The sequence below is a fragment of the Cetorhinus maximus genome, chromosome 3, assembly GCF_964194155.1.
Source record: "Cetorhinus maximus chromosome 3, sCetMax3.hap1.1, whole genome shotgun sequence".
NCBI lineage: Eukaryota > Metazoa > Chordata > Chondrichthyes > Lamniformes > Cetorhinidae > Cetorhinus > Cetorhinus maximus.
Window position 1 is genome coordinate 195,697,841 of NC_135881.1, and position 25,995 is coordinate 195,723,835.

At 41.9% G+C, this 25,995-nt stretch overlaps 1 protein-coding gene across 5 annotated transcripts in view; it reads right to left on the reverse strand.

Annotated features, from left to right (window-relative positions):
* dnajc13 (dnaJ homolog subfamily C member 13) overlaps positions 1–25,327 on the reverse strand; it is a 140,433-nt gene extending 115,106 nt beyond the window's left edge. For 2 of the 5 annotated variants that reach the window (XM_078539531.1, XM_078539529.1), the window contains exons 1-2: positions 8,425–8,448; positions 7,240–7,318 (exon numbers count right to left, since the gene is read on the reverse strand). In XM_078539531.1, coding sequence (XP_078395657.1) covers positions 7,240–7,307 — 68 coding nt within the window. In that variant the 5' untranslated portion in view covers positions 7,308–7,318; positions 8,425–8,448. Of the gene's footprint in view, positions 1–7,239; positions 7,319–8,424; positions 8,455–12,374; positions 12,440–25,322 lie in introns of those variants that run through there. The other 3 variants (XM_078539530.1, XM_078539533.1, XM_078539532.1) reach the window with 3 other exon arrangements.
* Between the last annotated feature and the right edge of the window lie 668 nt (positions 25,328–25,995).

Sequence of the window (25,995 nt, forward strand, 5' to 3'; positions counted from 1 at the left end):
AGGGCAATGTTCAAACTGAAACACCCAGAGCATTTTTATCTAAGTGTGTGAAATAATGAATACCAAAGTTTAAACTATTTGGATTAAAGCACAATGTTGGTCTAAATTCTGCTCCATACCAGATCACAAATTCTTGCTGAATGTTGCTTGAGCATGTCAAATGATAGTAAACATGACAATTTTTCTGCCAGCCAAACAAGTTAAATCAACTCATAGGGTAAGTGCATCAACAAGGCTCCTCAGGAAGTTATAATCATTTTCATAATATTGTTGGAATTTATTGTAAAGTAATAGTTCTGCGTGCACATGTGCCTTAATTGAATTAAAGGCAGCTGGTCTGAAGGTTTTGATGTATCAGAAGATAAGCTAGGTTTGAAATGTTAAATAGTTAAACCATGGGGGAGGTTTTAGAATGTAAGGTGTAAAGGGAACATTTGCATTTTTAAATAAACCAGGCTAGCTTGAATTCAAAAGAGGGAGTGAAATGTTACACCTAGCCAGGAGAAGTTAAGAAACAGTATGTTTATATTTTTCCCCAAAGATTACTAGTAAAATTAGTACTATGATAGATTTTATTATTAGAGCGGTAAAGACCAAAGGTATAGTGAAACAATGGGAATTTACATGCAAAGGGGAAAATATGTATAAAGGAGAGAAGGCTGTGTGTAAGGGGAGGAATTCTAAGATCTAAAACAAGTGTGAAAAGCCTCCAGCATCTAAGCCTCAAGCTGCTGTCTACAAGGAACTGAAGCTGAGAAAAACTCACTTTGAATTCAACTGTTCAGGGTATTGTGTATTACTTTGCCTGAGTCTTTTAAAACTTGTGTCTCTCACTGTTGCCTTAATAGAGGTGTAACTGGGGTTTAGATTAATTAGGGGATTTAGAAGTTATCATAGTAGTAATTTGTAGATCTATATATGCGCTTAAAAGCATTTCTTCTATTAAAACAGATGAGGAGGAATTTCATCTCTCAGAGGATAGTAAATCTGTGGAATCCTATACCGCAGAGGGCTGTAGAAGCTGGGTCGTTAAGTATATTTTTAATCAGTAAGGGAATCAAGGGTTATGGAGAAAAAGCAGAAAGTGGGGTTGAGGATTATCAGGTCAGCCATGGTCTCAATGAATGGCAGAGCAGGCTTGATGGGCCGAATGGCCTACTTCTGCTCTCATGTCTTATGAATAAAGGTTTAATTTTAGTCTTGTAAGAATCCTGTAAGACTTGGTGGCCTTTTTACTGAATTCAAAGTCTGCATCTTGAAATAAGCACACATTGGAATTAGTTGTGGCAGCTGCTTCAAGTTTTCCTCCAGAATTTGGGCAGCTTGGCTAGAGAAAAGTGTACATCGACTCGGGTGCCTTAGAATTCTGTAATACAAGAACAAATTCTATAACAGTTCTCCTCAGAGGTCCAAACAATTTTCTTAGGTATTCTATGAGGTGGTGAATGGGGACAGTTAAAAAATTACACATTTTAAATAGCTTTAAAAGGTTTACTGCACTTAATATAAATTCCCATGCACTTAGCTGATCAGAGTAATAGTTTCCACTTAACTCATCTGATTTTCATCCAGCAATCTGATAGTTCAACAGTGAAACAGTTAAATGCTTAGATAACACCCAGTGCTCCGAATTGCAACGGTGTCAATCAACACCAATCTAACACTCATTATTTTGCAGTTTATTGATCCCCATGCATTTCTTACCTTGCAGCGCCGCAAAATCAGAGATTGCATAATCACGCTTTTCACACCTGACACTACAATTGCAATTTAATAGACCACAACTCAACAGGGATTTAAAAAATTATCAATGGTGCCATTCAGAATCAGCAAATTAGTTCTAACAATGACATTGGGGAAAAGGCGAGAGGACAATGTCCAGGACGGAGGTTGCAGAGTTGTAGAGCATTAGGGTCTCCAATTATACCTTTGTGCAACCAAAGCTCCATTTTGATTGTCAACAATGCTGACCCAGAAATTCAAAATCCTGGAACTCCCCTCCCTAACAGAATTGTGGGTGTACCTACACGACAAGACTGCAATGGCTCAAGGAGGCAGCTCACCGCCACCTTCTCAAGGGGCATTAGGGACTAGCACTAAATGCTGGCCTAGCCAGCGATGCCCCCATCCCATAAACGAATAAAAATAAATTGCACAAACTAGATCATTCCTTCTAGTCCACCACATTAAAGCTACCTTATGCCTCTGCAAAGTGAATCATTCCTTTGACAATGTTGCACATGTATTTGGAAAAGTAACTGCAGGTTGAGTATCCTTTAGCCGAAACCCTTGGGGCTGACTGCTTTTCAGTATTCCGAAATTCTCGGCTCAGATGTGATATAGCTGCAGTATATACGGTAGTCCTACTTACATGACAATAGCCTAAGGCTAGGCTAACTATGGTCTACAAATGTTAGGTTGTTTCTCCATTTGCCAACTCTCGTACTGTGCTTGCCTGTAATATATTACATTGCTCAGTTGTCTCACAGGCACACCGCAGTCAAGTTCTGCAACAACTCCACTTTCTTAGCAACTGATAACAAATTGTGCTCCTTTTCCCATTATGCTTCCTTTTCACACTGTTATCCATAAGGGCATTTGACAGTCTTTTTGACTGGAATGAAAGCACTAAATAACCACAAAAATTCAAGCGAGTGTGTGTGACTGTAACAGTGCAGACAAACAACCAGACTGCCCACACTAAAGGTCAGGTCAGAGTGTTGGCTCGGGTCACAGGCTTCCCGTGAAAAAGGTCAGCGAGGTTCGTGTTGGCTCATGTTAGGATCCTTTCATAAAAAAACTGATTTCTGGATGAATGGATAAAGGATATTCAACTGTACAATATCTGATTTTAGATCAAATTAATAATTTTTACTGGTTATTGGCGCCAATGTGCAAGGAGGTTGTAATATTCTGAGTCACCATTCGAAGTCCTGTTTCACATTAAACTCTATAGCTATATGACTATGACTTTATGTGACATGAAAGTTTGAGCATAAGTAAGCTGCTGACAATAAGTATTGAGTATGTTGCTCTGTGGTCATGCCACCAATTCAAGAGCATGTGTTATTTTGGTGGATGGGGGGTGGGGTGGTGGAGAAAACAAATCCCAACTTTTGGCCAACTCAGTACTTCAGCAGTATGCAAAATGTCTGCACCCTAGCATATCCATCAACAAGTGTACATTTGCATGATCTCCAACTGCATCAACAATACTTTTTTTTAAGCCATCGTGCACAGGCTTCTTCAATCAACATTGGCTTGCACTGCATTTTGAACAAGGCTCATAAACACTTCCTGCAATTACAAAACTGCTTTCAGCTATGTGAAAAACACCACAGAAACGAAAATAAAAGCAAAATACTACAGATTCTGGAAATCTGAAATAAAAACAAGTGCTGGAAAAACTCAGCAGGTCTGGCAGCATCTGTGGAGAGGGGAACAGAGTTAACGTCAAGTCTGATATGACTATTACCACAGAAAGCGTAGTGGGCAAATGTCACTCAGAATCTGAGTCTTATAACAAAGACGATGTCCATTTGGCCCATCCCTGCCTGTGCTGGTTCTTTGAAAGAGTTGTCCAAATCAGTCACAGATCCCAGCTTTATCCCCCATAATCTTCAAGTTAGTCCTCTTCAAGAACATGTCCAATTGTCATAGAATCTGCTTTCACCACCCTTTCAGGTAGTGCATTCCAGTTTTCAACAACCCTTCGTGAAAAGGTTTTGCTTTACTTTCCCTAGATTCCTTTGCTAATTATTTTAAATCTATGACCTCTGGTTATTGACCTGCGCGCCAGGGGGACCAGTTTCTCCATGCTTGCTCTATCAAAGCCCGTCAGATTTAAATACCTTTAATAGGTCTCCCCTTAACCTATGTTCCAAGGTGAGCAATCCCAGCTTCTCCAATCTCTCCACATAACTGAAATCCCTTCCTTTCCAGTGCCATCCTAGTAAACCACCTCTGCACCCTTTCCAATGCCTTGATATCCTTCCTCAACTGTGCTATCCAATACTGCAGCCAGAGGCTTATCCTGTGATTTGTGAAGGTTTAGGTGTCTTCCTTGTTTTTGTATCCAATGCTCCTATTCACAAAGCCATATGCTTTCTGAACCATCTTATCAACTTGTCCTGCCACAAAGATTTGTGAACATATACTGCCAGGTCCCTCTGCTCACACCATCCTCATGCTAGTAATTAGAATTTGCTGCCTTTCCAAATTGTTCCTTCCAAACTGCATCACTTCACATTTGTATGCATTAAAATTGTATCTACCTTGTGTCTGCCCATTTCACCACCTAAGACCTCTGGCTGATAATCGTTAATTGCAATGAAAATGTAGAAAGAAAAATAAAACTAGAAATGAGGATAGGTATTATCACACTTAAGAGCACATAAGGACACAGCTGCCAGAATGGGGTTGTGTTGGGTGAAGGAATGAACAAGAGGAAATAATCTAGTTGAACTCATCCTCATGTCAGCCCATGAGAGCATTGGCAGGAATGACCATTGCATAGTTTTAATGCAAAGCCTTGTCTTCACAGTGAGGACTTGTTAAATCACGTAGATTGGCACTAGTAACGTGCTAAATGGGACAAAGGGCAGATCCACTACCCCAAAATTAGGCATCTATGTGGGGGCCACCAGAAACAGAACTGCATACCACCACAATCTGCAACCTGATGGGCTGGCACACCCTTCACCTGATTAGTCAACCAGGTAGTCAATTCTATTTGAAAGGGAAATGGGAGCTGCAGAAGGGCAAGTCAAAAGTAGCATCAGGTGTACCTTAGCATAATAGCTTGCAATCCAGTAAGACTACTACACAGGGGATCGCGCATGGTAAAACATGATATAGATTCCCATAATGGATCTGAGCAAAGCTCCCCAGTTCTACAACAAGAATGGTGGTAGGCAACCAGACAACACTACTCCCTTAAACATCCTAAACTGTGGTGGAGCCCAATACACAAGTGCAAGAGACAAGGCTGAAGTACATGCATTTTTAGTCAAAGATTAAATGGACGATCCTACACTGCTTCCACCAGAGGTCTTCATTATTATAGATGTCAGTATCGAGTCAATTAGGTTCACCCCAGATGACATCAAACCGCTGCTGAGGGTATGACACAGTAAAGGCTATGGACAAATGTTCTAGTTCTATTGCTGAAGATGTATGCACTGTGCACCAAAGACAGCATCAAAAGCTAGATGCTACCACACTCAAGCTACCCTGTACACCTGATACAGGCATCTACCCATTAATGTAGAAGACTGCTGAGATAGGTCACATCTACAAAAGAAAATCAATCTAGCTGAGTAAATTACTACTGTCATTATACTCTGAAATATAAGTAAAGTGATGGAAGGAGTTAGCAAACAGATGTCAAATGACACAAATAACCTAGCTGCATACCCTCAGATTGCATTTCACCATAGGCCTACCTGTCTCCAGGCTTCATTGCAGTCTTGACCCAGATATGGACGTGAGAGATAAATGCTAGTGGAGAGGTGAGCAAGCTTCCCAGCAACAAAGCAACTTTTGACCAATTTGGCTAATGAGCCCCAGTAAAACTGAAATCAATGGAGAGTCAAAAGGTCGCTGGGACTGAGCCTTTACAGGGAAGATGTTTGTCCCCTATAATATGGTGTTTGCTTTCACTGCCTGGTATCTAGTTAGACAATTCCATTTCTCTGGCAATAACAGCACTCCTGTTGTCTGTATACGATTCCATGCTGCCACATCTGTTCATCTGTCATTTTGGAAGCCAAATCAGAAAGCACTCATGGCATAATTAGAAGCAAAAAACAATTCTTTTATGTAAACAAAACAGATTTCCAGCAAAACATCTATCTCCTACAGCTCTTCATTATATCAAAATAACAGTGTTGGATATCTTTGATGTGAAATTTCCACTTGCAGCACTGGTATATTTATTCAGTTATGCCGCCTTGTCAGGTACATTCAGTAAAAACCCATTCCATGAAATACATCGGACAAAGCGTTGATCAATATCTCAAAACTAATGGCGGATGCAAAAGTAAGCAACTGATATTTAGTACAATCAGAAGTCACTATAAATATGCAAGCCCCAAAAATGTTACACCTAGATAACAGTTACTTCAAGAGTAACTAATTTTTTTTGTGAAAACCTTTGAATCATCGAGGAATTGATAAGGCATTGTATGAATAGAACATTCTTCTCCATAAATAGCATGAAAATCTTCAACTGCAGCCGAAAACCAGTAAAGCTATTTAAAAAGCTCCGGACATAGTGATCAAACTTTTAATATAAAATAAATACAGAAAATGCTGGAAAAACTCAGCAGGTCTGGCAGCATCTGTGGAGAGGGAAACAGAGTTAACATTGAGTCTGTATGACTTCTTCAGGGCTAAAGAGAAGTAGAAATGTGATGGATTTTATACTGTTTAGGAGGTAGTGGAGCAGATGGAAAGAGGTAGAAGGTCAGGGATAGGTGACAGCTAAGGAGAGATTGACAATGGTAATGGTAAAAAGTAAAGAAGGTGTTGATAGTGGCATAAAGGTAAGATACCAGAAGGTATTAATAGCAGGACAAGGGTCAGTACTCTGTAAAAGCAAAACATAAAAACAAGTTACAGATGGCCCTGTGAGGGGAGGGGGGAGTGGGTTGGGGAAAAGAGGATAAAAAATGAACAAAAATAATAGACTAAAATTTAAAAAATTAAAAACTAAATGAATAAATAAAAATTGGATTAAAAAATGGGGTCAAGAGGGAGGAGAGGGTACATGGTCTGAAGTTGTTGAACTCAATATCAAGTCCAGGAAGCTGTAAGGTGCCTAATCGGAAGAGGAGATGCTGTTCTTCTGGTCTGTGTTGGGCTTCACTGGAACATTGCAACAGGCCAAAGACAGGCATGTGGGCACGAGAGCAGGATGGTGTGTTAAAATGGCAAGCGACAGGGAGGTCTGGGTCATGCTTGTGGACAGACCGAAGGTGCTCCGCAAAGCAGTCATCCAGTCTGCACTTAGTCTACCCAACTTAGAGGAGGCTGCATTGGGAGCAGCGAATGCAGTAGACCAAATTGAAGGAGGTACAAGTGAAGCGCTGCTTCACCTGGAAGGAGTATTTGGGGCCTTGGTCTGCTGCAATGTTCCAGATTTCCAGCATCCACAGTATCTTGTTTTAATCAAACTTTTAAAATTGTGTAAGCATTTTTTTTTAGAACAATTAACCCAATATCAGAAAGCATGCATACTTTCCCCTCCACGAATGTTTTGTTGTGAAGAAACAGGCCAAATCTTTGTTTTCTTTGATGATATTCATTTTGAAGTGACCTGAAAAATAAAATTACATACATGAGTAAAACTTGAACATATTACAAATTGTTAACCAATAGCAATTAGAAGTATACTGGAGGAGCTCGCATGGCATCAGTGAAAAACTTTTAAAAAGGGCAAAAGCAACATACCAACGTAATGTACAATGTATTGTCCAAAGTGCAGCTGCATGCAATGTAACCTGTCTCCTTAATGCCACAAAGTTTTATTGGTGTACATATATAAGGGGAGGTGGTGGCATAGTGGTATTGTCATTGGACTAGTATTCCAAAATCCCAGTGTTCAAATCCCACCACGGCAGATGGTAAAGTTCAAATTAAATTCAATAAAAATCTGGAATTAAAAGTCTGATGATACCCATCTGGATAGCTAATGCCCTTTAGGGGAGGAAATCTGCTGACCCACAGCAATCGGGGGGGAAGAGGGGGGGTATTAGTAAAAAAAAAACAAATGCAAACAATTATCAACCAGCAATGTGGTTGACTCTTAGGAATTAGGGATGCCAGCAACATCCACATCCCAAAAAAAAAACGCAAAAAAAATTCACATCCTAATGTCAAACGGTCTTTGCTGTTGGTGGAAAATTTCTCTGAAGCCAACAGGAAATTATTCAGTTCCTTTATATAGATTCCAGTGGATTTTCTATGGCATCATAATGGTCTATTCAATACTTCCATGGGCAGGCGGTGGTTCTGGTACAGAAAACAGATAAACAAAAAAAAAAAGAGTAAAAGATTTTGGAAATGGTCAAATGTGATCAAGTGTTTTTGTAAAATTGGTCCTGGGAAATAAATAAATTGCCCAGTGCAGATAAGCAAGAAAAAAAGTGTCTCTCAGATAGAATCATACAGCATAGGAAGCCATTCAACCCACTGTGCCCAGTAGTCCATTTCCTTGCTCTTTCCTCAATTACCCTGCAATCTTTTTTTTCCCCTCCAAAGGATTATTCGATTCTCTTTTGAAACAGGTTTTCGCCACTTTCAGAGTGTATTCAAAATCATAACTCCAGAAATCCTCAGCTCCTCTCTGGTTCTTCTGCCAGTTTCATAAAAATGCATCTGGAATTAAGAAATGTCAACCTAGTCTTCTTTTCTGTCGGTTACCTTAAGTTTCACTTTATCTTGCTTTGACACTTCAAACAAAACCATGCACTGCTACAATAATGATTTCCTTGTTCACCCTTCCTTCAATCATCTATCTCTGGGTGCAGACAAGAAAGCAGAGCTTACAAACAGGATATGATAGGTGTAATGGCTAACTGATGAAAATTCATGGTGCATCAATGAGCACCTACTTGGCTCCAAAATTTAGTCAAGAGAGGCAGCCTTAATCTGCATTTTAGGAATTTTCTCTCAGATTACTGGATGATGCAGGGAATTGAGTCCAGAATGTTTGGTAGATGTCAGTTAGAAAATGAATCCAGCACCAAGTCCTCAAACAGGGGAGAAAACAAGACAGCATGCAAGGATTTTGGAAAATTATGTGGAGCGATACAATTGATTCAGCTCTTTGCTACTGTTGAGCGGTTATCCGGCTACCTGTTTCAAACTAGTATATCTTGAACTTTGCAGGTGTAGTTTTTTTTCCCACTTTCTGCTTGTTCCCTGTTATTGAGTATGAAATTTAAGCCATCACAAAATGTGAATGTGTATAAGAATGAAGTTTAAAACATGCTAGACCCAAGATCTTGGGAGCATATTTTTTTGAGCTGGTAAACAGTATACATCAGATTTGAAATATTTCTTGTGTCTACTTATCTTTAGGGGGGAATTGTTTGCATTTTCTTTTACTAATACACCCCCTCTCTCCCTGATAAATACTGATCCTTTGCAAATGTTGATATAGCCCAGAGGAATTCCGGTCCTAAGTTCTAAGAAACCGTCAGTTATTATTGCAGAAACCAAAAGTAACTGAATCAGCACGTCTTGGAAACATAGAAGACAAAAAAAGAATACACAACTCGATCAAATCATGCACACAGTCTATCTATCTAGTGTCAAATGGAAAGAAATCTTGCAGATCCAGGTGCAGCCCTTAGTGTTCATGGACTCTAGTTAGCCAACATACAGGAAATAGATCAAGATGGTCAGTAAATTGAGGTCTAGTTAAGACAAAAAAATCTAAGAAAAGTTCTGAAAGTATAATTTATTTGATTACACACACACACAAATTCAAATGGGTTATGTTTTGCTGTTTTGTTATGGATTCTGTTGTCACTGTTCCACTACAGGACGTAAACAGGATGCTCAAGGCAGTTGAATCTGGAGTTCAAACATATCGCTTACAGGTTTTGAGTGCAATTTATCAAATAATCCAAATCAACTGAATTGTGCACTTTATTAGGATGCATCGAGGAAAATTAGTCATGATGACCCCTTGTTCTATACCCAGCCACTGGAATGAGTTTATGTACCCTTGACAATCCCATCATTATTTTAAACAACATTGACTTACCCCACTATAACAATCACAATTTTTTTTTGAAGTCATGCTTTGTATTTACATTTCCTCATACCAGAGACTGATTATTCTGAACTGTACCTTCCATTACCTCAGCATCCTAGCTATATTGTGAAGCCCAAAATAGCAAACAATATTCCAATTGTGATCTAAGGGTTTGCTTAGATTAACATCACATCTCATCTTTAAGAGCATGTAGTCTTGCCATGAAACCCAATATCCCACTGGCTTTTTGTTATAGCCTTATTGACTTGAGATGGTACTTTTAAATGGGAACTCAAACCCCACCCCCAGGTCCCACTTTTTCCAAGTTACCCAGCCTATCAAAGCATAATTATTTCTTTCAAAAAAGTAACAAAATGTACCACCTCTTACTTAGCAAGATCAAATTCCAGCTGCCACTTTTTTGCCCATTCCCCTATCAATACCACTCCAGAACAAAAACAGAATTACCTGGAAAAACTCACTTTCCAACTTCCTTTGGGCCTCAATTATTTACTGTGCCTCTTGTTTCACAAACCTCAGCAACTGTGCACACCAATCCTTCTAGGCCTATATCCAAATCAATGATTTGACCTGGTGAAAAGCAATCCTAGAATAGAATCAGTTTCCTCTCTAGTTTGTAGATACAAATTTCTCCTTCAATGAATTTCATGCTCCTTAATCTTCTCCAATGGTATTTTCACTTTAAGTCAAAATACACCACATCCACAGCATTTCCCCCATCCATCAGGTGCACCACCTGAAAACATGACAAACACAATCTTCCTTTAAATTAGTGCTAGTTGCTAATTCTAAAGAAACTTATTAATTTCATCTTGAACAATTCCAAACATTTCCCTACCACAAGTGTTTATGCAACTAATTACTGGCAAGTTAAAGCTCTTTCCTGCTTTTTGAAATTGACATTAACTTAGCCATAATTTCTAGGGCTACTGCTATTTCTTCCCCCAGTATCCCTGGATGTACCGGGTCAGGTCCTGGCACTTATTTACCCCCACCCCAATATTCCCTTGCATAAAGACTGATGTGAAGTATTAAGTATTCTCACCAATTTCTGCTTATCCTCACGCTCCTCTCCAGGATCCCATCTTGCACTTAAATATTTTACTGTAATCTTTACTTGATTTTAGAATTATTTAATATTAGAGGTTCCCTACTCATACTTCCTCTATGTTTTCCTTATGCCTCGCAAACACTCCTAGTTTTCTCGCATTCTCTCACGTCATTCCTATGGGTCCCAATATGTCCACTTCACTTTTAGTCTGTTTCTCATCTCTTACCAAAGGATCCTGCAACTTGAAGCATCTTTAAATTAATTTATTCTTCACCTTTGTAACCTCTTTCAGAACACACCCCCATCTCTAATCTAATCTATAGCCTGCGTCTTAATGTAGTTCTCCAGCCAACTTCAGCAGACTCGCTTATTTTTCTAAGATCTGTCCTATCCCAATCTTCTAGGTAAATGGACAGCTTACATAATCATTTCTTTCATGTAGGCTGTGGCTCAGGTGCTAGCGCTCTTGCCTCTGTGGTAGAAAGTCCGGAGTTCAAGTTCCTCAAGGATTTGAACACAAAAATCAAGCCGATGTTCCAGTGCAGTACTGAGGGAGTGCTGCACTATCAGAGATGCTACCTTTCGGATGAGACTTTAAACCAAGAGCCATCTGCTCTCTCAGGCAGACACAAATGATTCCACAGCACTATTTTGAAAGAGCACAGGAATTATCCTTGTTCTCCTGGGCAGTATTTATCCCTCCAAATCAACATTATCACATTGTGCGTAGGCTGGTTGCCATGATTCCTACATTACAACAGTGACTACACCTCAAAAGTTCTTCATTGATCGTAAAGCCCTTTGGGATGTCCTGTGGTCATGAAAGGTGCTATATATATGCAAGTCTTTCTTTTTCTAACAGGACCAACTCTCCCTCAGTACTGCTCTAGAACATCAGCTTGATTTGTGTGTTCAAATCCTTGAGAAACTTTAACTTGCAATACTAAGGCAAAGCAGTCCAAGATCCTAAAAATTTGCTCACAACAAAACAAGAAAAATACATAAATATACAAACAATATGGCACACACAAACCAAAAATAAAAGGACAACAGCAATACAAGCATATAATTATTGCAAAATAAAAGCTACATATTCTATTTAAAAAGGTCAACTAAGGCTGCAGCCCAGTTGTTGCACTGGCTTGTCTGTGGTTGGGTGTTTCATGATATTTTAAGCAAAGTGAAAGAGACAGTATTTGACTGGCTTCCCCCACAGCAACAAAGAAGTTTCTAAAGTAATTCACAAACCAGGACAAAGTTGGATAAAATAAACCAACACAAAAATACAATGACAATTTTAAGTACAACAATAAGTATTTTAAATACTAAAAGTTTCTGTTGCAAAGGGATGCGCTGCTACCACAAACGTCAACACATCACAGATTCGGCATCTAGAATTATAGTTTGATAGCATGATACAATTATCCATTTTTAGAAAAGCTGCTGTTTAAAACAATTGCAGTTCAAGTGTAACAAGGTCAAGAGAAAATGTTTAAAAACATGCTGGGTGGCATTAAATTGGGAAACCACAAACACCTCAAAGGTACAATGCACAATTTGCTTTTCACCAAGTTCTTTGCTTCCATCAGCAGCGAATGAACAAGACTGATTTTCCACAACCTGTTGCAACAATCCTGCCTTAATAAGCAGTGGATAACCCCACATTCCAACGTACATTGAAATGACAACTTGGCAGAAGCTTTATGATTAGCATGCCCGGCAAAGGTTTTGAAGGCATCAGTGGCATAGCTCACTCTTCTACTGACTGAGAAAATGTCAGAGGAACCAACAGGACAGACACAATGCTACAGGGTATATTCTAGAATGGAGTAGATGGTGCTTGAATTCCACCAGTTTGTATGGCTTCCAGTACAAAGTCCAGAACAACAACTGCAACACGAGGCAATCTGCCTTTACTGCACTGAAGTTTCTGATAAGCAGAGCACAATTTTCCCAGAATCATGAAGTTTTACAGAAGATACTAATTTGACAATAAAAGATAATTTTTCTCCCCTAGTAGTTGCAGAGCAAATTGCAACATCAGGAAAAGGTCTTACATGATAAAGATTCACAGATTTAGCTGTGTTCATGTGGCTCTTATGAAACACCAGAACATTTAAACAGGAACAGGGGCCTCTGACACTCTGGGTGTGGGTGTTGAAAAATGTGCAATAAACTGTACATAAATTACGAGGGCTTCAAAAAAGTGTCTAGTAGACTGGAAATCTAAAATTGTGCATGTTTCACCATTGCTTGTGTTTTAAGGAACTCCATTAGAAACGTGTACGTTAGTGTAGTCCTGATCACTGAGTCACAAGTTAGATCACTTTCACACTGTACTGGAGCTCAATAATATAGATCAAAAGCTCAAAAAAAAACTTCACTTTATTTTACCATAAAGTCCCCTCAATGTTTCATTACTGAGGCACAAATACGTACCGTGGACAGCTCTGAAGCACGAGATATTTAAACTTTGGTTAAAAGTTAGTAACAGTATTGTAAATTTAGCTTAGGAATCCAAACTCTAATGCATTCCATAGATTCGATTGAAAAAGTGACAAGCCCTGGAAATGTCCACTTGCTCATTTTATTTAACTGCTCATTGAGGTCCAGAATTGCTCCCATCGACTGAAGAGGCTTAAGTGGTACCACTATTTAAAAGTGAAATAGGTCAAAACCAGAAACTTACAGGCCCATTAGTTTGGCCAGAATACAACATACAAAATAGGAGCAGAAGGTGGCCATTTGGCCCCTCGAGCCTGCTCCACCATTCATTAAGATCATGGCTGATCTGTTTGTGTTTCAAATTCCACATTCCCACCTACCCCCAATAACCTTCAATTCCATAGACTCTTTTTAGGCAATCTACCTCTATCTTAAATATATTCAGTGACCCCATTCCCACTACCTTCTAAGGCAGAGAATTCCAAAGTCGCACAAGCCAAAAGAAAAAATTTCTCCTCATCTCTGTCCTAAAAGGGTGATCCCTAATTCTACACTCACCCACAAGAGGAAACATCCTTTCCACGTCCACCTTGTCAAGACTATTCAGGGTATTATATACTTAAATCAAGTCACCCCTCACTCTTCTAAACTCCAGTGGAAACAAGTCCAGTCTGTCTAACCTTTCCTCATAAGGCAACCTGCTCATTCCAGTTATTAGTCTAGTAAGCCTCCTCTGAACAGCCTATAATGCATTTACATCCTTCCTAAATAAGGAGATCAAAACTACACACAATGTTCGAGATGTGGTCTCACTAATGCCCTGTATAACTGAAGCATAACATCCTTACTTTTATGTTCAATTCCTCTCATAATAAAGGATAGCATTCCATTGGCCTTAATTATTTGCTGTACCTGCATACTAACTTTTTGTGACTCATGCACTAGCATACCTAGATCCCTCTGCACAGCAGAATTCTGCAGCTGTTCTCCATTTAAGTAATACTCTGCTTTTTTATTCTTCCTGCCAAAGTGAACAGCTTACATTTTCCCACATTTTACTCCATCCACCAGATTTCTGCCCGCTCACTCAATCTATATCCGTCTGCAACCTCATGTCCTCTTCACAACATAACTTTCCTATCTATCTTTGTGTCATCTGCAAATTTAGCTATCATGCCTTCACTCCCCTCATTGAAGTCATTGATATAAATTGTAAAACATTGAGGCCCCAGTGCAGACCCTGCAGGGCTCCACTTATCACATCCTGCCAATCAGAAAATTCCCATTGGTCCTCTAGAGAGTGACAATACTCACTTTACTTACTCTTCCTTTTTAAATACCCGTAGAATCTTGCTGTCCATTTTTACATTTCTAGCTAGCTTCCTCTCACTCTAATTCCTTACTCTTGACTAACCTTTCAGTCTTAGAATAAGCCAGGAGGGATCATTTGAGATAAACTGCATGACCGCCCTAATAGAGGAAAGGCTTAAAGAATCTCGACATAATTTTTTGATTCATGTTTCATCAAAACAGAAAATGGTACAAATACTCAGAATCTACGAAGACAATACAAATCAATGTTTCAGTAACAACTAAAAACAAAATACTGCAGGTGCTGGAAATCTGGAATAAAAGTTCTGAAGAAGAGTCATATTGGACACGAAATGTTAACTGTTTCTCTCTCAGACACTGCTGGGCCTGCTGAGTTTTTCCAGCACTTGCTTTTATTTTGTTGTTTCGGTAACAAAGTTCCAAGAAAGGGTTTTGTCCCCCAAGTGTAGTATCACGTTCTCTTGGCAGATGCTGCCTGACGAGCCGAGTGTTTTTGCAGGATTTTCATTTTTGTTTCAGATTTCAAGCAATGAAATATTGTGTTTTTGTTCATACCTCACAAACCCAGTTGGATTTCTTGGAGGAGTGGTAGACAGAGAACTGAATAAAAATTGTACATCTCGGTTTTCATCAACCCTTCAGCCATGTGCCACACAATAGGCTAATTAATAAGATCGGCTCCGATGAGATCAGTGGACAGGTTTTGACGAAAAGCTACCAAACAAATGTTAACTTTTCCTCCCTCCACAGCTGTTGACTGACCGGTTGCGTGTTTTCCAGCATTTTCTATCTTTAGGACAGATTTTGGGCTGGACAAGAAATTGGATGAATTCTTGTACAGAGAAGATAGTTTCGTCTTCCAAGCGTAGAATCACATTCTCTTGGCAAATACTGTCTGACAAGCTGAGTGTTTGCAGGATTTCAGTTCGTGTTTCAGGTTTCATCTTCTTAGGGAACAGTTGTTAACGGAGCCCCTCAGGGTTCAGTGTTCGGACTGCGGTTCTTCACCTTTATTAATGATCCGGATGAAGGCATTAGGGGAAGGGTGCAAGCTCGCAGTTGATACAAAGCTGCTTGCTTGTGTAAAAACTTAGATGAGAAAACTATATTAAAAAGGGAGATCTAGGTGTGATGGAGAAAATGGGTCCACATCTGGCAATTGTTATTTAATACAAATAAACAGTGTTGTTCAGGTGGTAGGAACACCACCGGGTATATATGCACTATGTAGGGCTGTATGCTCAAGCATAGTGAACTTGAGGAAAACTTGGGTTTTAGTACATGAAGCTTTGAAGGTCCATGCCCAGTAAGCAGAGAGCATGCTAGGTTTTATTGCTAGGATGATTAAATATAAAACAGAGTCCAACTTTGGCCCTCTCATATGGAAGGTGTTGGAGGCTCTAGAGAAGAACCACTAGCTCCTTACCTAGCTTACAGGCCAGGGGTGGCCAAACTTACTGAACCTAACAGCCACATACAATAATCTTCAGACGTTTGAAAGCCACAAGACATGAACAAACTTTACACAGTCTAATTACTGCTAGTAAAGGTCTTGTGGGTCTCCATTCTGGCCTCAAGTCTTTGAAAATCCGGCTGATAACATTTGTCAAGGCTGTATGAAGGAGCTCTGTCAGGTGTTGATCTGTAAGGACTGCATGCTGTTTCAACCATACAAACTTCATTATAGAGTACAGCGATTCACAGCATACATTGTGCCAAAAATTGAAATGAGTCACACACTAGTTTTGAGTTGAGAGTATTTTGTTTCTGGCAGTTGCTTCCAGAAACCGATTGTAGATTGCGACCGATGCATCATCTTTAGACCCTGGTCCTCCTGGAAGTCCAATAGTTCTATTTCTACACAAACGTTTTTGTAACCAGTGGTGCGAGAACCAGGCAACCATCGTTGACCACATCAACGATCAATGGGTTTATACGAAAGATGAAGCAGGATCTCAACTTCTGCAAGTCATCAGACCTGGCTTGAAAATTACAAAGACTGCTTGATAATTTCTGTCTTCTTCGAGCTTGTGATCTTTTACATCAATATCAGGGAATGTGTTTACCCTCCCTTACAGGTGGGGAAATAGTTGAAGTTTCTTGACAGTATGTCTCTTTCCAAAAGCCTTACTTTATTCTGGAAACTGAAAACTGTCCAAGTTCAGAAATAATCTTGTCCTTCCCCGGAGTGCCAAGTTGAAAGCTTGTAGATGCTTCATAATATCAATAAGCAATATCAGATCATGCATCCATTCATCAACTTCCAGCTGTGGAGAGGATTTATTCTTCAAGAAAAACAATGACACGTTCCAACCGTTTCACAAACCTATTCAAGACAATGCTGGTTAACAACCACCTCACAATGCAGTAGAGAGACGTCTTCAGACTTGTCTTCGAGATCCAGCTCTACAATAAAATTTTTGAACTGTTGGCGAGTCCTCCTCCCATTTGATCGGGTGAAATTAATAATTTCAAGGACCGTTTTGATACTTGAAGTTTCTGGCTGCTAGATGTTCACAATGAATGATACAATGAATAGGGAGAAACTCCAGAAATTTGGGATCACTTTACAAGATTGCAATTAGGCCTACATTTTTCCCCACCATTGCAGGTGCTCAACACTTGTTGCAACACTGACGAGTTTAGCGAGTGGGACATCAGCACATAGGTTTCCCACACTTAACAGCGAATGCAAAATCTTCCTCCCATTCTGGCTTAAAATTTCTGTTTTCAGCTTCATACTCTCACTTCTTACAATTTGACAATGTCATTTTCATTCAAAGTTTACAGAGTTGACATTTAAATCTAAAGTTATTTAAATGCAACTTATGTTTCTGAATTTTAAACACAGCTAGTATCCTGGGCATATATGAGGGTTTCCAATCTTCATCTTCTAAGGTCCTGCCTTGGAATTTTCTCCAAAACTCACTCCAACTCTGATGGCTTCAAGAATGGTCCACCTCACAGGGTTTCAACCTCGCCTTCGAAGATTCCTTTCCCCTGGGTTCCCATGTACACTCAATCACAATTCAGTTCTTTGGCCATGCCAAGCATGACACTGCTGCTCCAAAAGGGTACCTTTGCCCCAAGGGCCCGCAGCACGGAGTCACCAACCTTCAGCTGCCTTCTTGGCTCTTCAGGGCTTCTCCTCAGCCCTCTTCGATTACCAGAGCTTCTCCTGAACCCAATTCACTTAAAGACTGCTCCCCACATCGCTTTCTTTACTTGGAGACTGCTTCTCCTTTTCTTAACTCAACTAGGACCTGTTCCTGTCCCTTGTCCCTGCCTCCAAGACACTTCTTAAGGCCTCTCCCTGTCCCCCTCCCTGAGACAATTCCTGACTATGGCACTTCACACCTAGTCACCTGACCCAGGTTTTCACGGCCTTTTTTCCTATGCACAGGCGCATAGGGCCTGAAGAAAGAAAAGCTGCCGCAGTGCTCATGTTCCCAGCCTGCGCATGCATGGGAAGTCCAAAGACTGCTGGGGATTGGAGATCCCTACCTTTGTTCCCAACAAGCAGATAAGTTTGGGTTTCATAACAAAGTTTATATTAAATTGAGATGCAAAAAGGTATTCAGCCAATATTTTTCTACGAGCCACACTTTTAAGTGTCAAAGATCCGCATGAGGTTCACAGGCCGCAGTTTGGCCATGCCTCTTGTTTACAACACACAGAAAGCAGAGGCCCTTTAGCTTAGAATTCATTAGATTAATAATTTAAAACTAACAAAAGGATTAGAGAGAGTCCATGTGGATAAGCGATTCAAGCCAAATAGGTTCAGGAAGACATGGGGATAGTCGTCATACCTTACACAAACATAGAATTAAGTTAAACGCCAGGAGCAACCACTCGTTAACCTATAGAATATGATCCCAGCACGTGCAGTGGGCGTTGCAACCACTTCAGGTAGTTAAATGAGGAGCTGGATGAGCTCCTGAATGTGGCCGACATAACTACAAACAAAAAGTAAGCGGGTGGGGGAGAAATGGGTCTCCCAGTCAATTTGGTCTCCTGGAACTTGTTTGATCATCTTCAGGGTCAGAGTGGAATTTCCCCAGAGGCTATTTTCCTAAACTGACCTATGTTTTTTTCCCCCCAGTTCTTTTCACATATCCCATGAGATTATATGTTTGGTGGACAGGGGGAATAAAGGTCAGTGTATAGAAGTGACAGTATAGGATACCAGCTGGACTGTTTCCAATCCTTCATTTTCATACATTAGGAATAATTCACAGAATCACAGAGTGCAGAAGAGGCCCTTCGGCCCATCAAGTCTGCACCGACACGTGAGAAACACCTGACCTACCTACCTAATCCCATTTACCAGCACTTGGCCCATAGACTTGAATGTTATGACGAGCCAAGTGCTCATCCAGGTACTTTTTAAAGGATGTGAGGCAACCCGCCTCCACCACCCTCCCAGGCAGCGCACTCCATACCGTCACCAGCCTCTGGGTAAAAATGTTTTTCCTCACTTCCCCCCTAAACCTCCTGCCCCTCACCTTGAACTTATGTCCCCTCGTGACTGACCCTTCAACTAAGGGGAACAGCTGCTCCCTATCCACCCTGTCCATGCCCCTCAATCTTGTACACAAATTCGTAAAAGAAATTTGTTGATACTGTCTGGAAAGGCAGTGGGGGTGGGGGGGGGTGGTGGTTTCAGATTAAGATTCATCTCCTTCCCAAATCAACCTGAGCTAAGAGCAATTCTGCAAACATATTTCAGAAAGAAGTGAAAACAATATAGTGATACTAGGCGTCTTTGATTAGACGAGAAAGAGGATGGAGGGAAAAATATTCCTGAAATGAGTACTGAGAAGTTTCTTTATCGGGTATGTTTCCAGCACAACAAGAAAGGAAGCAGCACCTCATGTAACTCTGGAGAATGAAGTGGGAGAAGTGGAATATGTTTCAGAAACAATTTACGACACAATGAACATTACAATTGAGATGGGGGAAGGACATGTCCAGGGAAGATCAGTCAGCCGATCAGTGATAGGAAAAATAATGGAATCCTTACCAGAGAGAATAAGAGAATATCTAGAAATGAGAAATATAATGAATACTCAGCATGGATTTCAAAAGGGAACCACTTGCTTGACCAACACTATCAAATTTTTTGAGGCTGTAACAGAGCAAGTAGAGCAACAGAGACAATGATTATGCAGTAGATGTAATTTATCTGGATTTTCAAAAGGCCTTCAATAAAGGTGTCCCATAATAGACAAAAGCATATAGTGAGAGAATGTAGAGTTGGGGAAAAAGTGGCAGAAGGTGGGAAGTGGTGTTCCACAGGGATCAGTGCTGGGACCACTGCTGTTTACAATTCACATTTAACAATTAACCAGCTCTCAGAATGAGCATTTCACCTAGTGCCATTCCCCCATCATCTCCCTGTAACCCTGCACATCTTCCTTTTCAGGTAATAATCCAATTCCCTCTTGACGAGAAAAGATGGGAAGAGGCTCGAGAGCAACATAAACACCGGCATGGACAATTTGGGCCAAATGGCCTGCATCGGTTCCCATGCTGTATATCCTATGCAATCATGTGTACAATATTAGGTTTATAGCATGGAAAAATAAAAGCAGAATACAGAAAGCGGAGAAGAGAATGGAAAAAGGAAATAAGAGGAGAAAAGCGAGTATGAGAAGAATGACTAACTTAAGAGCAACCCCAAAAAGACTTTTATAAACATACAGTTTAAATACTAAGAGGTTAGTCAAAGGAAGGATGACGCTAATTGCGGACGGCTGAGGCACTAAATGAGGACTTGGCATCTTATGCTGTATGACAATGATATTAATATTACGCAAGTAATATCATTACGATCAATGGACTGCACTTAACAGATCCTGACTAGACTGAATAGGCTGAAACAATCTGCAGCCAATCAAACTAACATAAGCAAAATTATATAACCTGACGCCCAATGGTTAAGGTTTGCATATTTCCGGTTACAACACAATGCACAAAATAACTAAGCATTGTTTGGAAAATGAAATTAGTTTCAATTTGGACTTATTTTGGGCCATCAGATGACAACTTCTCAGATTCGAAGGACATTTCAATAAAAGAATTCTTGACACAATACAGGAATAGTTATCGTTTTGTTGATAAAAATTGCAAATTATTTTAAATAAAATTGAAACATTAAATTTAATAAACCTTTTCTACCTTTCACGCACTGGACGTGGATGGGACGACAATGGAGGGCATCGCATACAGTTACTGAGCACTAAAAAGTGATGCCCTATTTAACCTATTAAAGTAATCCAAGAAAAGGCGAGTACTTAATTTTGCAACCCATTGTCTGTGTGAAGTAAACACTTAACATTCACATACCAAGCAAACTATAAAAAGATCTTTCAGCTATCAAACTTCTTGCAAAGAAACAAAGTTTAAATCAATATTCCATTAGTTTCCATATACTATATATTTGGCTATGAAAAAGGCAAAAGTACTAACAGACTCTTTCAAATATTCACAATTACAAAGTCAATTACAGCAAACAACAATAAATACAATGTACTCCTCTCAGAATCACAGCCATTGAAAAATCTGATTAGTATCACTCCCTTGCTATTTCCCCATTGCCCTACAGATTTATTCTTTTCAATTATATCATCCAATTCCCTTTTGAAAGTGACTATTGATTCTGTTTCAGCCACCTTTCCAGGATTGCTTTCAGGATTGCATTCCAGATTGTGACAACTCGCAACATAAGGCAAGTTCTCATTTCCCCTCCTTGGGCTTTTTTGTGAATGATTTTAACTGTGTCCTCTAGTTACTGATCCACCTGCCAGTGGAAAATTTCTCCTTATCTACTCAATTCTCACCAAAAACCTTCATCAATTTGAACACTTAAATCTCCCCTTGACCCTCTCCGCTCAGGAGGAAGTCCAGTCTTCTCTGGCCTCTCCACATAACTGATGTCCTTCTTCCTTGGTACCTTTGCACCCTTGCCAAGAGTTTGGTATCCCTTGTGAAATATGATGCCCAGAACCTGACACAATACTCTATTTGAGGCCGAACCAGTGATTTATAAAGGCTTACCACAACTTCCTTGCCTATTTATAAAGCTAAGGATCACATCTGCTATTTTAAAAAAGCTACATCAACTTGTCCTGTCACTTCAAAAGATTCATGTACATGAACCCCCTCCAGGTCTGTTCCAGCATCCCCTTAAAAACTGCACCATTTAATTTCTATCGCCTTTATGTATTCCTCCTTATTCGTGATTTATTGCCCCTTTCACCAGTCTGATGGTGCCCTCCCAAATAAGTCTGCTAGTATCCCCCTCACTTAACTACATTTCCAACTTTTGTCATCCACAAATTGAATTTATGTCCCCCATGTGCAAGGCCAGTTCTTTAACACTAAAATTCAAACTCATTCAATGCTGTAAGCACCAAATTAACCCTGCCCTCCAACTGAACCCTCCTGATCACTGCCTGCACTCATTCAACGTTACTTCTCAATACTTTCCATTAACAGAAACTCATACACAATCACCACTGATCCTTAATCTCTCCCACCTCGCTAACTCTCAGTCTTTCAGTTTCTCTTCAGCGACACTTCCAGCTCTTTGCTTTCCCCTTTTGGCTTACAGCTTGTTTTGCATTTTCTTCTCTTCTTGCAAAGGGTTGAGGAATTTCTTACATCTATGAAAATCACTGCAGAACCAACTGACCACCAACTTAGCTGAATTGAGACTACTAAAGAACAAAATACTCTTGGCTATTTGGTCTAGTAATATATTTAAAAAGAACTGCAACATGAATATTTAGCTCACCCATGCCTCCAACGCTCACTGTTAGCATCTCCCAACAGATGGTGGGAATACGCATTTTGAAATCAGCAAGCTTTTTTCAGAGCCTCGCTCATAATCTGGGGTCAAAGAATCAGCCAACAGAACAATTTCATCCAGCCAGTGGCATGCTTTGCCTAATGTTGCCAAGCTGGTTGAGTGGAAATGGGAAGCCAGCGCCAGGCTGGTAAAAACAGAGAAGCTGATGTCTGGGGCTGCAAAGAGCCAGCAACAAATTCTGCTCCCAGAGTCCAGCCTCTTTGTGAGTACAGTCTCACTTTCTTCCAGCCAAGCCCTCAACTTTTGTCTTCCGCTTACTTTTTCTTACTAATCATACTTGCAGTGGCTGTGAAAACCCCATGGGAAGCAAGAAGAAAATGAGATTGTGACAGGCAGAAATTGGGAGAAAGACAACATGATGTTCAGTGAGATTCAGGGTAAAGGCATGGAAAGAGCAAGGAAATGACAAATTAGACCAAATTTAAATAGAGTAAAATAAAAGAGACAAGAGGGACACAGCTTGAGGGAAACAGATCCTCCATTTTTCTCCACAAGAAACCAAAGACAGGTAATGCAGAATGCCCATGCTTTTCAACTTCATGTGTCATGTAAGCTTATATTATGGTACATCATAGGTATCAGCATCTCTAAGACAGAAGGTTGCAGAATCATGCTCCACTCTACACATTTGGGCACACAATCTAGGCTGACTGCCGCCGTCAAATCAAAGGCCACATCTACATGCTCCAGGGGGAAGGATCCCATGGAACGATTCAAAGGGCAGAAAGTTCCCCTGGTGCCCTGACAAACATCCCTCTGAGCTAACAGCACCAAAAATAGATTATCCGTTCAATTTAACCCATTGCTGCTTGCGTGAGGCCTCACTGAGTGCAACTTGGCTGCACAAGTTTGCCGACAAAACTTTCAACACTTTTAATGCCTGAAGGGTTTTGCGGAGGACGAGAACAGCACGGAGAGTAATCTGGTACTTCTTTCGAAATTCGTGAGCTCGACGATTCCCTTATTCCCCAAGCCGCGCACACAGGCGTTAGCGTCCTGATTTCCCTTCCAACCGGCACAAAAACGGTTGCAAATCTCCAGCGCACAACTCAAGAGAGGACATGTGAGCAGGGACTAATAAATAGGAAGATAAAGAGAGGGAGAGAGAGATGGGGGGGGGGGGGGGGGGGAAGAGATGGGGGGGGGGGAAGAGATGGGGGGGGGGGGAAGAGATGGGGGGGGGGAAGAGATGGGGGGGGGGGGAAGAGATTGGGGGGTTAAGAGAGAGAGATGGGGGGGTTAAGAGAGAGAGATGGGGGGGTTAAGAAAGAGAGATGGGGGGGGTTAAGAGAGAGAGATGGGGGGGGTTAAGAGAGAGAGATGGGGGGGGTTAAGAGAGAGAGATGGGGGGGGTTAAGAGAGAGAGATGGGGGGGTTAAGAGAGAGAGATGGGGGGGTTAAGAGAGAGAGATGGGGGGGGTTAAGAGAGAGAGATGGGGGGGGTTAAGAGAGAGAGATGGGGGGGTTAAGAGAGAGAGATGGGGGGGGTTAAGAGAGAGAGATGGGGGGGGTTAAGAGAGAGAGATGGGGGGGTTAAGAGAGAGAGATGGGGGGGGTTAAGAGAGAGAGATGGGGGGGGTTAAGAGAGAGAGATGGGGGGGGTTAAGAGAGAGAGATGGGGGGGGTTAAGAGAGAGAGATGGGGGGGGTTAAGAGAGAGAGATGGGGGGGTTAAGAGAGAGAGATGGGGGGGGTTAAGAGAGAGATGGGGGAGTTAGGGGGAGTTAAGAGAGAGAGATGGGGGGGTTAAGAGAGAGAGATGGGGGGGTTAAGAGAGAGAGATGGGGGGGTTAAGAGAGAGAGATGGGGGGGGTTAAGAGAGAGAGATGGGGGGGTTAAGAGAGAGAGATGGGGGAGTTAAGAGAGAGAGATGGGGGGGTTAAGAGAGAGAGATGGGGGGGTTAAGAGAGAGAGATGGGGGGGTTAAGAGAGAGAGATGGGGGGGTTAAGAGAGAGAGAGAGATGGGGGGGTTAAGAGAGAGAGAGAGATGGGGGGGTTAAGAGAGAGAGAGAGAGATGGGGGGGGTTAAGAGAGAGAGAGAGAGATGGGGGGGGGAGGAGAGAGAGATGGGGGGGGAGGAGAGAGAGAGAGAGAGATGGGGGGGTTAAGAGAGAGAGAGAGAGATGGGGGGGGTTAAGAGAGAGAGAGAGAGATGGGGGGGGTTAAGAGAGAGAGAGAGATGGGGGGGGAGGAGAGAGAGATGGGGGGGGAGGAGAGAGAGATTGGGGGGGAGGAGAGAGAGATTGGGGGGGAGGAGAGAGAGATTGGGGGGGAGGAGAGAGAGATTGGGGGGGAGGAGAGAGAGATTGGGGGGAGGAGAGAGAGATTGGGGGGGAGGAGAGAGAGATTGGGGGGGAGGAGAGAGAGATTGGGGGGGAGGAGAGAGAGATTGGGGGGGAGGAGAGAGAGATTGGGGGGGAGGAGAGAGAGATTGGGGGGGAGGAGGGGAGAGGGGGGGGGAGAGAGAGAGAGATTGGGGGGGGGGAGAGAGGGGGGGGGAGAGAGAGAGATGGGGGGAGAGAGAGAGAGATGGGGGGGAGAGAGAGAGTAGGGGGGGGGTTGGGGGGAGAGAGATGGATGTTTGCCTGGGGCTCAGAGGATGGGGCTGTCTATACAAGTGATCACCAATACCACCCACACTGGGTGCTGCAGCGGCCGGGGGCTCTGTGCTGAAGCCAGTCCTTTGCAACCCGCCCCGCCCCCAAACACTCAGGCGACGAGTTGGGTGAAGGCAGAGAGCGGGGACCGAGCGCAGCCGCTGTCACCGCCGCCGCCGCCCCCTAACAAACTCCACAGAATGTAAAACCGGGGTCCAACGGCCCCTCGACGGTTACCTGGCACGGAGGTGGTGTGTGGGGAGGTGGAGGGTGGGGGGGGAGGGGAGAAGCTGGGCCTCGCGGTGTAACTGGGTCTGCTCCCGCTCCTCCGGCGCCTATCGTCGCCGCCGCTCTTTCCTTCCCTCTCCTAGGAAGCTGCCATTTTCAGACGGCCGGCACTGCGCATGCGCCGCCGTCACGGGACCCTCGCCTGACCTGACCGGAAGTTGCAACGATCGGCAGCGTGCGGAACTGGCGTCATTTTAAAGCGACGACTGGTTTGGAGAGGTGATGGGGCGGGGGTGGAGAGGTGATGGGGCGGGGGTGGAGAGGTGATGGGGCGGGGGTGGAGGGTCATCGCCCACGGAAACGTGACGCCGAGGTCACTGAGCCAGGTGGGAGATTGTCTGGACTGATGGAAGTGACGGACACCCAGCATTAAATACAGGATTTCCAGTCATTCTTTCCATTAAGACTTCTCATTCTGGGAAAAGTTATGTAAATATGGGCCCCAGGAATATAAATGCATATTCATGAGTCAGGGCTTATGACTATTTACAGCCAATAAAATATGAACGTTTCATTGGGAACTGTTTTCTCCTGAGTTGAAAAGGCAGCTTTGCATCTGTTATTCAAGGAATTAACGCTCCATTTCCTTGAAATCTGCCTGGTTTCATTTCAGTAGCTTTCA